Source organism: Stegodyphus dumicola, chromosome 11, assembly GCF_044657685.1.
Source record: "Stegodyphus dumicola isolate Sdum_Otavi_A_Nest chromosome 11, ASM4465768v1".
NCBI classification, from domain to species: Eukaryota; Metazoa; Arthropoda; class Arachnida; order Araneae; family Eresidae; genus Stegodyphus; species Stegodyphus dumicola.
Window position 1 is genome coordinate 43858716 of NC_140778.1, and position 17361 is coordinate 43876076.

The 17361-nt window shown below is 33.8% G+C and overlaps 1 protein-coding gene across 1 annotated transcript; it reads left to right on the forward strand.

Annotated features, from left to right (window-relative positions):
- The first annotated feature begins 12009 nt into the window (after window positions 1–12009).
- Window positions 12010–13308, forward strand: LOC146993910 (zinc finger BED domain-containing protein 5-like). The gene has a single exon (XM_085826276.1). It carries the CDS (start codon window positions 12010–12012, stop codon window positions 13306–13308), a length of 1299 nt encoding a protein of 432 aa, XP_085682402.1.
- The last annotated feature ends 4053 nt before the right edge of the window (window positions 13309–17361 follow it).

Below are 17361 nucleotides of genomic sequence, written 5' to 3' on the forward strand. Positions count from 1 at the left end.
GAAAATAGCAGAAAAGAAGAACACCCAGAAATAAACTTCTTTGACTGGTTAAAGAAAGAAGTAGTAAAAGCTAAAAAACTTTTTAAAATTTCAAAGCGACAAAATCAATAATGATAAAAATTGAGGTGGACATGGAAGCCTTGGAATATTTCTCTAATTTAAACTATGACTTTTAACGCGTATACGAATACTCCAAATGATGATTCCAGCAAATCAATGCTTTCTCAGAATCTCTTATGGTAGCCTTCAAAATAGAGAGGCAGCACTGCGATCCTAATCAAAAATCATATAAAATATTATTATACCATCAAATATGGTATACACTGCTATTCTTGCAAACTGTGTAACTAATGGAAACTATTTTTTATAATCGCTTCTTATAATCCACCGAATGATATGAATTTACAAGACTTGGACTTACTCTCATCTACAAATTACACCACTATCATCAGCAGGCGATTTAAACGCAAAAGATCGCTCCTAGAGTGCCAGAAAAACAACAGACAAGCAAATAGCATGTACAAGCAATTAACATTTGACTCATAGCTCTTGATTCCTATACACACTATCAGCAAAAATAGGGTGATATTCTGGACATAGTACTCCAAAACTATTTCTCGCAGACTCCCTATCTGGATGTAAATGAAGAAATAGCTTCTGAATATTATTTCTCCGTAAATGTTGACATTTACGGCTTTTACCCGTCACCGCGTAAAATCAATACAAAAGCACACTGGAATAGTTTCACTGGCAAATTAAGGAATTTGCCCTTTATTCCCCACCCTCCCACATTACGGTATTATCGAAAATGCAATTTGCACTCTTACTCTAAGAATTCAAAAGCCGTTAAAATTTCTTCATATGTTTGTAAGAAGTTCAATTGGTCCAAGCTGCCGGACTCAATTAAAAATATTATCAAAGAAAGGAACAGATAAGAAAAAGATATCAAACTTCAAGCTATAGAAGTTATTGCTTCAAGCTATAGAAGTTTTTGAACGCGATCTAAACCCCAGATTAAGAGCTATACACTTAGTTAATTTAGCTAAATATGTTCTTTGTGGAAAAGATAACCGATTTCTAGATTTGCTAGTTTCATGGGATAGTATGTTTCCATTACCAGGAAAGGTTAAATATCTAACCGAATACCTAATACCTAAGACTGTAGACAGTATAAAACAATTTTTCGCAATGCTTAACTTCTACCAAACCATAAAACAAACTCATGATGTGAACACCTAATTTCTAGAGTTGGTATAATTAATGTGTTTTAGGTATATTACCGAGTGTTCTATGGGACAGTAAACAACTCGCACATGTTTGATTGCTCATGTATTCATATGCTTTATTTGATCTTCATTTTGCTGAATAGTATCTGCTGGCTGTGAGAAGGTAAATATCAGCCATATAGATTTTTGTCATAGAAGGTTTTTTTTTTTTTTTTTTTTTTTTCTGTTTGTTTGAATGGACAGAACAGTAATTATGAGCCATAAAGTTAGTCAGAAAATGCTTTCACCAGGTCACAAATTTTCATTGAAAGGCAGACAACAGAAAATACACATAAGCGATGTGTGATAAATAGACTTATCCAGCACATGTTTTTAAACTATTCTTAGTGTATACAGAATTTGGCTATTACTGATGTAATTGCTATAACCAGAAGTGTGTTTATCTGTTACATGAAGTGCCAGAGTAGATATCAAAGTGATTAACTTGATAGCTATCACCTTTCTATTATCTTCCATTACTAACAATAAAGTTTAAGACGTAAAGCGTGTGAGCGATACAAAACAACACGAAGAAGCGAATGTCACTTGAAAGGAAACGTCATTTTCGCCAGTTGAGCGATAATTGATTCTTGTTTGGCTTTCAGCCTGTTTACCAAGTGAAGATGCTAACCCTATTTCGCCAAAGGCCGTTTGTCAGAACTGGTGCTGCAAACGTTTTGTTCCGGCAACAAACAGCTAATGTGATAACGCTTTAACACGTAAAACTAGCAAGCAACTGAATCCCACAAGAGGAAACCCAAAGAGAGTAGATAATGGGGGAGAACGTGGTCTCATAGTAAACCGGAAAAGCTTAATCTAAATGAAGAGGCCAGAATGGCATCTCGGGAAGTTAAACAGAATTAAGTGCAATCATACATTGGATAAGGTCTTTTCTTCTTGTGCTTGCGACTAATTTTTCAAAAGAGTTTCAAGTAATGGTAATATGGATTCTAGCTTTTGAGTTACTAATATCCAGTGAACGCATATTTTAGTGAAGTATTGTTCAATTTCTATTCTTATTTCAGCGAGAGTGCCTTATTTATTTTATTTTAAAGATATCCTTCTATTTCCTTTCGAAGAAAATATTCACATTCGTATAGCCACTACTATCAGTATTTGGTGCTTAAAGAATTCCCTCATTATGTTCTGTATGTACAATCGTAGCGGCTTTACACATTTATTGTTTAAATATTTGCCATTGCCCGAGCCATCCAACTACAGGTTAAAACCATCACGGTTGTATGCCTATCCTACAATTTAAATAACGGTAACATTTCATTACGCACCTGCAATCCTGTCCTCAGGCCGCATTCAAGAATTCCGGTACTTCAAGTGCTCATCGTAGCACTTGAAAACTTGCAAGCTGGTCATTCGGAGGAATTTGAAATTTTATTACGTTTGCTTACCACCGCAAGCAAACTTACAGAGTCATTTAGGCTCCAGAAATATAACCTATCCAATTCGTCCTACGTGCAATTCACCCGTAGAGGCTCTTATTTGCGAAATGTTTATGTGTGGTTCTCCTTCGCCGCTTGGTAAATTGCAGAAAATGTTAATCTCTATCACTAGATTATTATAATGCTTGAATTCTTTATAGAGTAATCATTTTTAATTAATTTTATACATTTTTAATAGATTCTATTTTTCAATTTCTGAACTAAACAAGGAAAAACTTGAGACAGACAAAAAAGTTTTGTACATCGTTTTGGCTTGGTTTCGTTTATTACGACAAAGCAGACAAGGGCTATCTCTCTGTCGGCAAGGATGCCTTCGGGGAGAACATTCTAAGGGAAATTGGCTCGTATATACGTTGCACATGGGGAAAACCACGAAAACGCCCATGCAGCCGTTCCTGGATTGTTCTAATTTTCGGGTTCTAAGCATTATTTGACTAGTAAGTCAAAAAGAAATTTTGTAATATAATCATTCCTATGCAACATTTAGAGCAAAAACAATTTTAAATAGTACATGCAACTTATATCACCTGACACACACGTGACTTCAATTTTACCAAAAAACAAAAAACGGCTAGATATAAGAGAAATATTTAAGAAAAGTGTAGAACATATACTGAAATAAGTACATATTTCGTAATGAAATCACAGTGACTTTGAGCCTTATCTTCCGAAGGGGAGTTAACAGAAGAAAACATTCTATGGGAAATGCATTTAGCTCACAAACAGATAACAACCGCCACGAACGGTCGAGTGGTACCAGCGCTGAACACTGGTATTTCGGTCCGGGGTTCGAGTCCCGACGAACGGGCTGGCTGCATGGGCGTTTTCGTGGTTTTCCCCATATGTAACGTGGATACGAGCCACTTTCCCTTAGAAAGACCTCCACGGGGCATCCCTCTCTTTCCGTGTAATGCCTAAGGGCGAAGCACGTAATAAGTTTAAAAAAAAAACAGATAAACAGATAAAATAATAAGTTGTTAAATTCAAAAGGAAACATCATTGTATAAATCTTAACGCGCGAAAGAAAAGTTGTTTTGTAAACAACCGAAGCACGTAATAAGTTTAAAAAAAAAACAGATAAACAGATAAAATAATAAGTTGTTAAATTCAAAAGGAAACATCATTGTATAAATCTTAACGCGCGAAAGAAAAGTTGTTTTGTAAACAACCTGAATAAATGCCTGCTGTCTGTCTTTGGAAGTTTCCAAGAAAAATGAAGTTTGGTCAGATATAAAACCGATTTGCGTTTTGCTCATTAATTCATTCAACGCTAAACAGAAAGACCCATTGTTTTTTATCCTCTTATTGTTACGAATTTTGTGTTTAGATAGCTAATTTTAATAAAATTATTATTAAAATTGTTGTATTTCCCAGTGCAATGCAACAGGAGACAAATTTTAAGAGAAATCTGTGTTGGATAAGTGTGAATACAGGAGCACGTGCATTTAACATTGAGTAAAAGTTTATCTCGTTAATTTATATTTAAATTGAATAAATGTAGATGACCACTTATCGTAATTCCATATAATTGTCAGCTGTAACTGTAATTACAAATACCCATCACGTAAGGCTCATGATATGGACATAATCAAAATAGGTCTTTCAGTTGGAGCATCCAACCAGGTTCTATATTTGAAACCGGTGCTTCAGTATGTATTCACTGCAGAGAAATTAATTTTTTATTGTTTATAAACAATTCCTAGCTGCTCAACTTTACAGTATCAAAACAGGTAGTAATTTAGAAATAGCCTCGCGATATTTTATGTCAGACTGATCAATGGCGAAATCAGCCCCCATTCGCTTTTGCAATCGTTGGGACAAAAAGTGGATTAGTATTATCAGATCGTTGAAGATTCATCTCCTTCTTTATACCGTAGACGGAAATTGAGTAACTATAGAAGATATTGTATATATAACTTTTTATAACTAGCTAGAATACAGCGGAGTGCCACTACACTCCGCTGACATTTATCGGTATTCTAGCTAGTTATAAAACTAGTAGAAGCTAGTTCTTAATAGAACAAAATTTATATTAAGAACCTATCTGCAATTTTCAGATAAACTAAATTTGCACTCTCTTTATTTTGAAAGCGGCTAAGATGTCGAATTATTGCTCACCTACTTTGTTTTCTAAGACGCGCTTCCTTGCCAAGAGTGATCCAGTCCAGTTCATATCGATATTGCCGGACTATCGCTGAAGACTCGCAATGTCCCGTACGCATGTTCCTAAAACGTACTCGCTGTACCTCCTGCTGTGATAGAAGCTTCGCTGCTATTGGTTAGAAGAATATAAGAGCTTTCGGCGTCATTTGTTTTGTCACGTGGCAAAGCTTCTCTTTCAAAGATTGTAATAAAATACTTTTTATGGCGTACAGAGGTTATGTTTTAATCCTTTAAAAAAATCTGTTAAGAAGTCGGAGGTGATTTTATGTACAACTGAATTAATTCATATGATAATATATATTTTTACTTTATGCAATACACACTTGGGAAATACCGGATCATTACAAAGGAAGGAAAATGGGAGAGGGTTATATCCATATTCTATTTTGCTAATGGAATGTTGGGAAAACAATATTTAACATAGTTTATTAATGTTTTATCGTGATACTACATTTTTAAGAACAAGATTACAAAGCTTACAATTATACACCTAAATTTATCTTAGTTTTCACCCTGAAATGGAATCCCAGGGAAAATATTGTTAATGATGGACTAGATCAAAGTAGTGATATAGAGAAAGCATACGTGGGATCTTTCCCTTTACTGAATAACATTTGCCAGCCAATTTACAGCAAAATATATATGCTTACATTACCTACTGTCCATTGAATTAAATATAACCTTTGAATGGCTCTTAATATTGTAGCAAAAATCTCTCTTTTCGACCGAGCTCCTCATAGCTTAGCGGAGAAGACGCAGGACTCGAATCCCGAAAGTACCGGGTTCGAAACCCATCAACGGCAAGATGCCTGATAATTGGTTTTTATGTAAATATCCTTGTTGTTAATGTTATCTCATTTATGTAAATTTCCTTCTTATTCTTCCAGAACATTCCAAGTCCGGAATGTTTCAGCATGTTCACCATCTGTATATAAGTAGCTCTTCATTCAGTTCTAGTGAAAAAAAAGTTTTGAGTTTAGACTTGTACTTGCCTGTTCGTTTGTAGGATCCCCTCATTTACGCGGCAATATTATTCTAGTTTTAAAATGAACTGTTGTCAGTTAATTTCATCAGTAACCTTTAGTGTGCATAAGGTAGTAAGGAATATACTTTTTAGACACATAAATATTTCTTGGGTTATCCTAAATTTTCATTTATATTTTAAAATACACAGTGTCATTTCCATTATCTATTTCATTACATTTTTTTCCCTAAAGATGGGGATCATCTGGATCTGTGACAAATTGCATTTTGAATGTATTTTAAATTTACCATTAATATTTTAAACTACTTTTTGCACCAATATTTATGTTTTCTTTCCCATTAAGGGAAACATAGCAATAAGATTTTTGTGTTTAAATGTAAGTTATTAAATTAAAATTTCTATATTTAAATTAAAATTCCTGTGTTTAATTCCATCTTATTAATTAACAAGAGCGATAAAATATATGGAATTAACATTCTTACCACAGATCCACTGAAAAGTCATGAACTCATTGGCAACTTTGAAGAGCATTTGCAAACTTGTTGGGGAGTTAGGAGAGGGATGTTTGTTTGCATATCTTTAAATTTATTTCAACGATGCATCCACCACCCCCTATTGCTTACATTCTTGTTTTTCAATACAAGACACGCCCAATTCTATGCCGTTTTTTCACCGTTGTTCTCCACATAAATCTTTTTACTAAAAAAAAAAAATCAGAAAATTGCAAAATTTAGGTACCAGAATCCTAAAATAAGAAAGGAAAGAGAGGCATGTGATGCCTTTTATGTTGTATGCATGCAGAAAGCTACGTCGCCAAAGATTTTACCACAAACAACAGAATCTGCAACATGTGGTCCACCACTGACTGACTTATGTGGTCCACCCCTAAGCTGAAGTACTGAAATTCCCATAGGAGGGATCATAATCTGCAACCACACTGGTGAAAATATCTGGAGAAGTGCTGTCTGGGAGAATGCTAGGTGCTACTTTGCTAGACGGTTGCACGGATTTGGGCAATTTTTTGGCGATTTTCCTTTGGCGAGTAATACAAGTTATGGTAAACCCATTGCTGGATAAGTTATTTATGGTAACCGATACTTTATTGTCATTTTATTTTTAAAATAATGCGTTTTATTGTGCATAAATTCCGTGTTTAAAATATTATTTATGGCTTTTAAATATTAAAAATCAATTTAATTTTGCATTTTTATTTGAAATAAAAATTTTATTGTTTATCATATTTTATGAAATTTTATGTTGTGGATGATGTAATCAATGACGTCACCTTACTTTAAAAGTATTTCGTTTTAATATGTATACATTTAATCTAATGTTTTAAACATTATTTATGGCTCTTAAATATTAAAATACAATTTAATTTTGCATTTTTTTAAAAAATGATTTTATTATGTATGAATTTTTAAATAATTTTAATTCTAGCCGTGATGTAATAAGCTCTCTGATTGGTTATAGAATATTTGTGCATTAACGAGCTGTAATCAGCTCCCTGATTGGTTACAATTTGTGCATTTCCGCGCCGTTTTAAAATTTAATTTATATCTTCGAATTCCTTCAAAGATGTCTTCAAAGATGTTATCTAAATTATGATTCTGATTTTTTATTGTGGTACTTATCAGTAAAGAACAGGTTAAACACTCAAAAAAATGTAAGTACATATTTTTCTTTTATTTTATAATTGTATACTTCAATTTTTGTTAAAAAATTAATACACTACTTTCAGAAATTGCTGAGATAATTATTGTCCATATGTTTTAATGTTAATTATATTCTATATAACGTATTTTAAAGTATTTGAATTTAATAATATTCTAATTCTTTTAAATGTTGGTATGATGGTTTTTAATTCGATATTCAATTTCAGTAATATTTTAATCTAATTAAACGTTGGCCCAATGTTTTTATAGCGGTGTTTTTATTCTCTTCTTTGCTATATGAAAGTAATAATAACCTTACTTTAGTATTTTATACTCATAGTAAATGTATTTATTTACACTTGACTGCCATCTTAAAAAGCGACATTTTCAACAAAAAGTTAATCCATTACTTTTAACGATATTTATTTATTTATTTTTTAAGTTTCGAATACTTTACTATGCGTAAAAACAGCGTTTTTCGAGATGGCTGACGTTTGTAAAAATCGCGCCAATAATTCGGCCAACGTAAATCGCCAAAAATCCGTGCAACCGTCTACCAAAGTAGCACCGAATGCTATTATTTACTCTGACTCCAAATTAATCTTTATTTTTACAACTCCGTTTCATCAAATAACGTCAATCCACTTTTTAAATCAAAATTAATTTTTATTTCGTTTTCAGCAAATGTAAACAACTCTTTAGAACAATATCATTAGTAATCTTTTGTTGCCATTCCAAGAACAACAAACATTGAATAATCTTTTTGTTGCTATTCTCAAAACAACAAAAATTGAATAATAATTTTGTTGCCATTCTGAAAACAACAAAAAACAAATAAAACGATATTAATCAGTATTTAAAGTTTCTGTATAAGTTCAAGCCACAACAGTACTCCCTTCCCAGTAACTAAGTTACGGTAGAGGATAATATTACCTTTAAAACACACTATTTACAAAAAATAAATAAATAAATAAATAAATAAATAAAAAAATAATAATATTGATACATATAAATGCTAATCCCGAAATCGCACAGGGGGTTTTATTGTCCGCCCTACACGCGACTGTTTTGCAGGAAACTTGTTAATTTTAGGAGGTAAGTCTGTTGGAGATTTGACAGGTTGTCTCATTGACGTTGTTGGTTGTTTCGTAGTAATGTCTGGTGTTTGCAAGAAATATGCAGGCTTTAATTTATCAACAGACACTGTAACATCTTTGTGATTAATTTTTACTGTAAAATATTTTCTTTTTTGTCAATCACTTCAAAAGGACCATCATTAAGTCGGTTCTAATTGCTTTTTAACTCTGTCTTTGCGAATAAAGACATGCGATGTTATTTTCAAGTCTTTAGGGATGAATATTTTTTGGACATATTTATTGGATACTGTTCTTGGTCCAATTTTTTCCATAGTTTCTTTTAGCTGCTTGACAAAAATATCAGGTGGTGTAGGAGTTGTGCTATCGTGGAAAAATTCTCCAGGTAATCGTATATTTTGTCCATAAATCATTTGAGCAATGGTATATGCAGAGTCTTTCTGCATAGCTGTGCATAAGCCAAGAGGAACAGTTGGAAGTGTTTCAGTCCAGGCCATTGTGCGTATTATTGTGCACTTATGGCCATATTGTGTGCCATAAGTGCGGTCTTCAGAGATCTATGGAGGCGCTCTACCTTCCCATTTGCTTGGGGATGGTAAGCCGTTGTATGTTGTAATTTTATTTCACACATTTTTGATAGGTTGTTGAACAACTCTGAACTAAACTGCGGTCCACGACCTTTGACTAGGCGACAGGGCGTACCAAATCTTGAAATCCAATTAGAATAAAATGCTTTAGCAACTGTGTCTGCTGAAATGTTGTTAAGTGGAATCCCTTCCATCCAGTTAGAGTACCGGTCAATACAAGTGAGACAGTAAATATTCCCATTTGATGGTGGTAGGGGTCCAATAAGATCAATATGCACGTCACAAAATCTTTCTGAAGGCAGTTGAAAATCACCGAAACTTGATTTTGTGTGTCGATTAATTTTACTTCTTTGGCAAGCCATGCAAGATCGAGTCCAAAGCTGCACATCTTTACGGATTTAGATGATAAGAGATTTACACATGACTTAATACCAGGATGGCCTACGTTATGCATTTGATAAAATATTTTCATGCGATAACTGTTTCGAATATATGGTCTGATATTATTCGTTGAAGTTTCACACCACAAAGACTTCCCAGAAGGTAGCGGATACTGCTTGAAGTTCAGGGAAATTGCTGATGTCTTCAAATTTTGCTATTCTTTATCCATAATTTGTTCATCAGCAATTTTGTCATAGTCGATCAAAGAAATTTCTTCAATTCTCGGTAAAGTATTTGCAACGATGTTGTCTCGGCCTTCTACGTGCTGTATATCAGTTGAAAATTGAGAGGTGTATTGTAAATGTCTAAGTTGACGAGACTTTTGTTTAAATGCAAAGATTATGGGTTTATGGTCTGTGAATATTGTAAATGTTCTTCCTTCTAGTAAAAATTTAAAGTGTTTGATAGAGAGGTAAATTCCAAGTAACTCTCTATCGTAAGTACTGTAATGCTTTTGTGCTTCGTTTAGTTTTTTGGAATAAAATGCAACAGGTTTCCATCCGTTATCTTCAAATTGTTGAAATACCGCTCTAATCACCGAGTCTGAAGCGTCTGTATATAATGACAGAGGTAGTTCATTATAGGGAATGATAAGAGTGTTGTATTGATTAAATCATCTTTGCATCGCTGAAATTGTTCTTTAGCTTCATCGGTCCACTAACCCAAGAATTCTATTTCTTGTGTGCCAAAGATGGATTTGGAAACATTAATGCGGAGTCCATAGGCATTTAATCTCTCAAACACAAGCTTCAAATGGATTTTGTGTTGTTCTTCACTAGCAGATGCTATCAGAATGTCATCTAAGTATGGAAAAGCGAAATTTGGACCAGAAAGAACTGTATTTATAAATCTCTGGAACGTGGCTGGTGCATTTTTCAAACCAAAACTCATAACATTAAATTCATATAATCCAAAAGGAGTAATAATAGCAGTTTTACATCTGTCTTCTTCGGCAAAGGGCACTTGGTAGTAGGCTTTAAATAAATCTATTTTAGTTTAAATATTCGTACCTTTTAATTTATGATGGAAGTCCTCTATCCTAGGAATAGGATATCTATCGGGAACTGTTCTATCGTTTAGCTGTCTATAATCTCCACATGGGCGAAGAGTACCATCTTTTTTTAGCACCACTGCTGAGGACTTGCCCATTGAGAACTCAAGGGTCTTATTATGTTATTGTCCAACATGAATTGGAACTCTTGCTTAACTACTGCAAGCTTTCGAGGATCCAACTGTCTTGCTTTAGAATGCACAGGTTGACTATGTGTTATGATATGATGTTGAACATTATGTTTTAAACCTGTTAAGAATAAATTTGGTTTGCATAAGTCTGAGTATTGTTTTAGAAGAGTATTAAATTTTGCTGAATGGGTTATTGCAGTGTTTCTCAACCTTTTAGTATTCACGGCCTAATTTTCAATCATAATTTTCATCGCGCCACCCCCCCCCCACAGCATACAATAAAATGTATACAATAATAATGTATTTTGAGTATTTTGGCGCTAAACCTACACTACAAACTTAATTTTAAACTTTACAAATTACCAAGAATACGGAAATTTATTGACATTTTGCAACACCGATCCTCAGCATTGAAAAAACAAGAATCCTATGCCTTTTTATTGCTCTTGCGTCCCGCCATGTCGGGCATTCTTACGGTTTCGCGAGAAGTTTCAATTTGTCTGGTCAGCTTAAAAGTTAAGTTAGGAGCGTGCGCAGATGTGAATAAATGTTTTCTCATAGGGAGAAGGAGAATGTTCTATGACGCCAATTTCAATTCCAGGCAATCTTATTCGAGTCGATCCTTCTATCGCTATAGAATCTATTCTGAATGTGTATGTTATATATATTTTCGTGTAATTGCAATTCACCGTATTAAATATTCACGGCAGCAGACTTATACAGAATTATGGATAAATTTTTAAGCGGGCATAAGCGAGCATTAGACAATAGACAAGCATCAACAAGCACACAGACGAGCGTGGTTCCGAAAATAAAATCAAGAAAATATTCTCAAGAATACTTAAATTTTGGGTTCACTACTACTGAAGTAAATGAAGAAGAAAGGACCCTGTGTATCATTTGCTCAAAAATGTTGGCGGCAGACAGCATGAAACCTAATAAACTAAACGACATTTGGAAACGCTTCATAGTGAGTACGTAAACAAACCCAGAGAATTCTTCGAATTAAAATTAAAATCATATGAAAAGCAAAAATCATTGTTTAAAGAAAACTTTCTCTGTGAATTAAAAAGCTTTAATTGTCTCTTATAAAGCTTCATATAAAATAGCCAGATGTAAAAAGCCTCATACCATTGGTGAAGAGCTTATTTTGCCAGCCGCAATTGAGATCGTAGAAATTATGTTTGGAGATAATTTTTCAAAACATTTGCAGTCTATACCTCTTTCAAATGATACTGTTGCCCATCGAATTGCTGATATAGCTGAAGATGTAGAGTGTCAGCTTTTGTCGAAGTTACGTGACAAACTGTTTTCAGTACAACTCGATGAGGCAACAGATAGTAATAAAGATGCTCATTGTATTGCCTATGTTAGATTTTGTGATGATTTGTCAGTAGTAGAAGAATTACTTTTCTGCAAACCAATAGAACTCAAAGCAACAGCACTCGCATTATTTGCTATCTTAAATGATTTTATGAACGAGGCAAACATAGAATGGAAAAATTGCGTTGGAATATGCACCGATGGTGCTCGTTCTATGTCCGGAAGATCCCAAAGTATTCAAGCACTTGTGAAACAAAAATCGCCACAGTGCGTCTGGACACATTGCATGATCCACAGAGAAGCTTTGGCTTCCAAAGAAATGAGTCCTGGTTTGAATATTGTGTTAACTACGGTTGTAACCGTCGTAAATTATATAAAAATGAGACCCCTGAAATTAAGAATCTTTTCCGGACTTTGTAAAGACATGGGTGCAGTACATTCAGCGTTACTATTTCATTGCGAGGCAAGATGGTTATCAAGAGGAAAATTTTTGCAACGTGTTTCTGAATTAAGAGAAGAAATCGCCATTTTACTAGAAGAGGAAAACAAACCGGAAGCTGAAAATTTTCGCGATAGTTTATTTGTGATGAAATTGAGCTACATGGTAGACATATTCGAGAAATTAAATAACTTGAATCTTCAACTGCAAGGAGCAAATACACATACATTGGATACGAGTGATAAAGTTAATGCTTTTTGTAGGAAACTGGAATTGTGGAACAGAAATTTAAAGCAAGAAAACTTAACAATGTTTGCAAATTTGAATGATTGTATTAAAACTTACAAGGCTGAAGAACAACATGTAAAAGTTGTTTTTGTAACCATTGAAAATCATTTAGCAATGCTAGCAAAGAATTTTAAAAAGTACTTTCTTGCTGACGACAAACTGATATCAAGTTACAAGTGGGTGAGGGATCCATTTCAAAATACTCCCGAAGGACTCTCAAATGAAGAGGAAGAAACCTTCATAGACTTCACGGCAAGCGGCGAAACCAAAAGACAATTTAGTAATAATTCACTCTTTGAATTTTGGACAGGAGTGGATGATGAGTTTTCTGCACTAAAAACAAGAGCATTTCGCATTCTACTACCATTTTCAACAGCTTACCTTTGTGAAACTGGATTTTCTGCGGTGGCTTCTTTGAAGACAAAATAAAGATCTCAGTTAAATATAGAAAAAGAACTGAGAGTGTCTATTTCTAATATTAAACCCTCCTTCGAAAAACTTTGCTCTGCAAGACAGGCCCAAGGAAGTCACTAATAATTATTAAATTTGTTTTTAATTTAGTAAGTTGTTTTAATTTAATAAGTTAATTATTAAATATGTCGAAATGTATTTTGTTTTGTATGTGTATGTGTGTGTTCTTTCCTTTCAGTCACTTAATCATATTTTTTAAATAACATTTTATCTTGGATATGCTCGCTCCCCCCATTAGTGTGCTCGCGCCCTCCTAGGGGGCGCTCCCCAGAGGTTGAGAATCACTGCTATACAAGAATAAATATTTCAATGTTTGTAAAGTACGTCTTTTTAAAAATAGGCAATATAACAATTTTTGTGATGCTTGGTAATTTTTTAGAACAAGAGTATTATCTTGTGTTACATTACAACTTTTCCTGAGTACATACACAGGGTGGTTCAAAACTATATGTCAAAAATGTACAGGCAGACAGAGGGGACCTGAATAAGCAAATTTTATACAGAATGCGTGTGTGGTAATGTCGCATTAAAGCACTAACACGTAAAGCAGTATGAATCACAGGAAACTGAAAAGACAGGTAAAGTCGAAAGAAAAAAATTATTAACAGTTTACAATAGGCATTTGGAAGAGTGGCTACCAACAGAGATGCAAAATTCATTGGCGACACATGGATCCGCGTATTTTAGAAAAGATTTCAGGTATGTCGAGCACATGTCCAGCAACAACAGACAAGTGGGAAACAAGATCTACAGATGTGACTGGACTCCTGTACACGAAGCCTTTAATATGACACAGAAAAGAAGAAATTCAAGTAGGTTAAATCAGGAGAACGCATTCCTCCCCATCCTATCCAATGATGGCCATAGACAGCGTCCAGGTGATTCCTGACATTCCCACTGAAGTGAGCTGGGGCTCCATCATGCTGGAACCACATTTGTCTGTGAACAGCTGGTTTAGGTAAAACATCCCCTTAAAATTGCTCCTTGTACATTCTTTGAGCAGTTAATTCAGTTCTTTGTGCAGCCTTATACATGAAATGCATGTCGGCAAGCTCTGCATTGGTGTAATGATGCATGCTGTTCGAGATCCATACGGAAAATAAAGAATCCAGTTAGGATAGCGCTTTTATATGCCGTAATCATCAGCAATCTCTACCGGCTCAATGCGGCATTACTGCACACATTTTCCTATACGAAATCTGCTTATTTAGGTCCCCTCTACTTGCCTTTACATTTTTGACATATAGTTTTGAACCACCCTGTACAGCATAAGCCAACTGAGCTGAACCAATTGATCCTCAAAGCAAAATATGGTGAGAAGTGTGACATACATTTCCATACAAAGAGCCTGCAAAGCATGTATTTTAATGAAGTTTTATCAGGGAAAACTGAATAAGAAAACTTAAATGCTCCCTAACATCAATTTTGAACCAACTTTCATAAACGTTACGTGCCAAAATATTGTTTAAAGTAGTTAACAAAACTATAAATTCTTTGTCATGGTTTTAAAAATTTGTAACTCAGTTTTTTGGGGGGCGAGTGTGTGTGTGTGTGTGTCTGTATATAGTAGCTATTATCTCTCTCAGGTTTTCATTACATCTCCCAATCTCCTGGTAGATCATTGAAACTCATTGTTTTTAATATTTTGTCTTTACTAAGCAAAACGTTTCCCAGCAATAAATGAAATTTACTGAGTTAATGAAACTTAAATTAGGCATATTGCATTGAAATGGTGTTGCTACAGAGCATGAAAAAAAACCTTCCTTTTTTTAAGATTTAAAGGCTGGTAATTATGCTGTATACTTTATTAAATGTTTTCTACATTTCTATAATAAAAGAAGCTTTTAGAAACATATGATGCAAGCAATATATTACATATGTAAGTAACTTGTGACTATGTAGACTCAAGATATACTTCCTGCTAAAAATTTTAAACCTTATTGCATTCTGTTTTTGGAAATTGGTGAATGAGGATTCTCAAGCCTTTTTCACTAAACAGGTCTTGATTTACTTAAAATAAAAGCAAATGATTCATCAAAATGGCAGATTTTCTTTCTTGATTGAAGTATATATTTATTTATCATCAGCAGTTCTAATATTAAGAGCCATCTTTTTATTTAGAAACATCTAAAAATTCTATGTAAAAAATGTCCATGTAAAATCGCAGTGTGTCAAACAAATGTATTAACATGGAGATTGAACTTGGCATCACACTTAATGTATGCAGGTAGGAGTAGCCAAACTTTGTTGGCAGAAGCTACATATTAAAATTAAGAATCATTTAATAGCCATAACTAGATATTTATAGTTTTTAAGAATAGCTGGTTTTTAAGAACGTTGCTATTGAACCCTCAGAGGTCAATGAGGATCAAAAGGGTCGATAGCAAATACGCACCTACAATTTATAGGAATAATCAAGCCCCCATTGAATAAAAAATGTATAATTAATCGTTTATTGATATAAAACTACACATGTGGTAAGGAAGAAAATCATACAAAATAAATATAAGGGGAAAATACATAAAAAATTACTTAATAGAAGTTTAAAATTACATTTTCAAAATGTATAAATTAATTATGCAAAAGTACAGCATAAAAGAATAAATGCAGGAACAAATAAAACACAACCAAAAGTATAAGAATGCAAACTTTCTCAGAAAACGTATTGTTATATACAAAACGCTTGTAAATTTAAAAATTCCAAGGCATTGAAAATTTAAATTTGTCAGTGGCTCATGGAACCTCTGAATTGCAATATATTTGATCTAGATATTATGATGCAAGAAGAGTTGATTACATTGAAGGAAGATGTTCAAGCAGAAGTCTCATTCAAAATGAGAATAAGAAAATGGGAGTTTGGGAATTAAATATTATCAAAGAGAAATATTCCAAAAAAGTTATCATATAATGTTATAGAGTTTCTCTTTTTTTTTTAACATAGTAGATGTACTCTTTAGTCAAGATGAAAATTTTCAATGTAAAAAAAGAAATAGGTTGAGCATTTTCGCATGAAGTAGTCTAATAAGAACCAAGCAGTTTTATGCGGAACACTTAAAAAAGTGCATCATTACATCAAGTGCAGCATTCACATTAATTAAAATGGAACTTTTCTGTAATGTTGTTTCTAAAAACATGTTTACATTTGTAAAATTAAATATAATAATAATAATACAGAAAATAATATAAAATAAATCTAGTAACCAATTTTGGTATTTCGGTCTTACAGCAGCCCCCCCCAAAAGCCTAAATCACTAATCAACTGAAATATCTTCCTGAAATCTTGTCGTGTGTTCTTATACCTCACTGCATATTACATCTCAGTTGAATACCAATTAAATTTAGGGGACTGCTATAATAAAGATTAATATCTTGCCACGTGCTCTTCTTCTACTTTGATGCATGTTACATCTCAATCGATTTCCAATTAAATTTTGGTGGCCGTTACTACAAAGATGTATCACAATTTTTCTTGAAACTTTTGTTTATATTTAAGTTATCTCTAAGGATCAACAATTTTCGTGTATATCGTTGTGACAGGCTGAGTCACAGAGGGAGAGTAGTTGCGGTATACGTTCGAAATTCCCTTCGGTCATGCTTAATCGCCGAGGATAGAAACAACTCCCATGAGTTAGTTACAGTTTCAGTTTTAATACCCTTTCTGGGTACCATATATTTTAGTGCCTTCTACAATCCTCCTCAAGTGAAATTCAAGGAGGACATTCACATTCTTAAGAATATTTGTCCTGAACAGAATTAGTTTATCTTAGCAGGCGATTTCAATGCTAAGCACAGAGAATGTCGTTGTCGTTCTACAAATAAAAACGGATAAACCCTGTATGACTTTTTGAACAATTACCCAGTTACATTGGAAGCGCCTGCAGAATTTACATATCGTCCTGATAATCCTCATCAGGCAGATATCCTCGACCTGCTACTTACTAACACCTCAATTCCGATGTTCACTGAAGTTGTACATGAACTGATTTCTGATCATTTGCCGGTCCTCGTTAC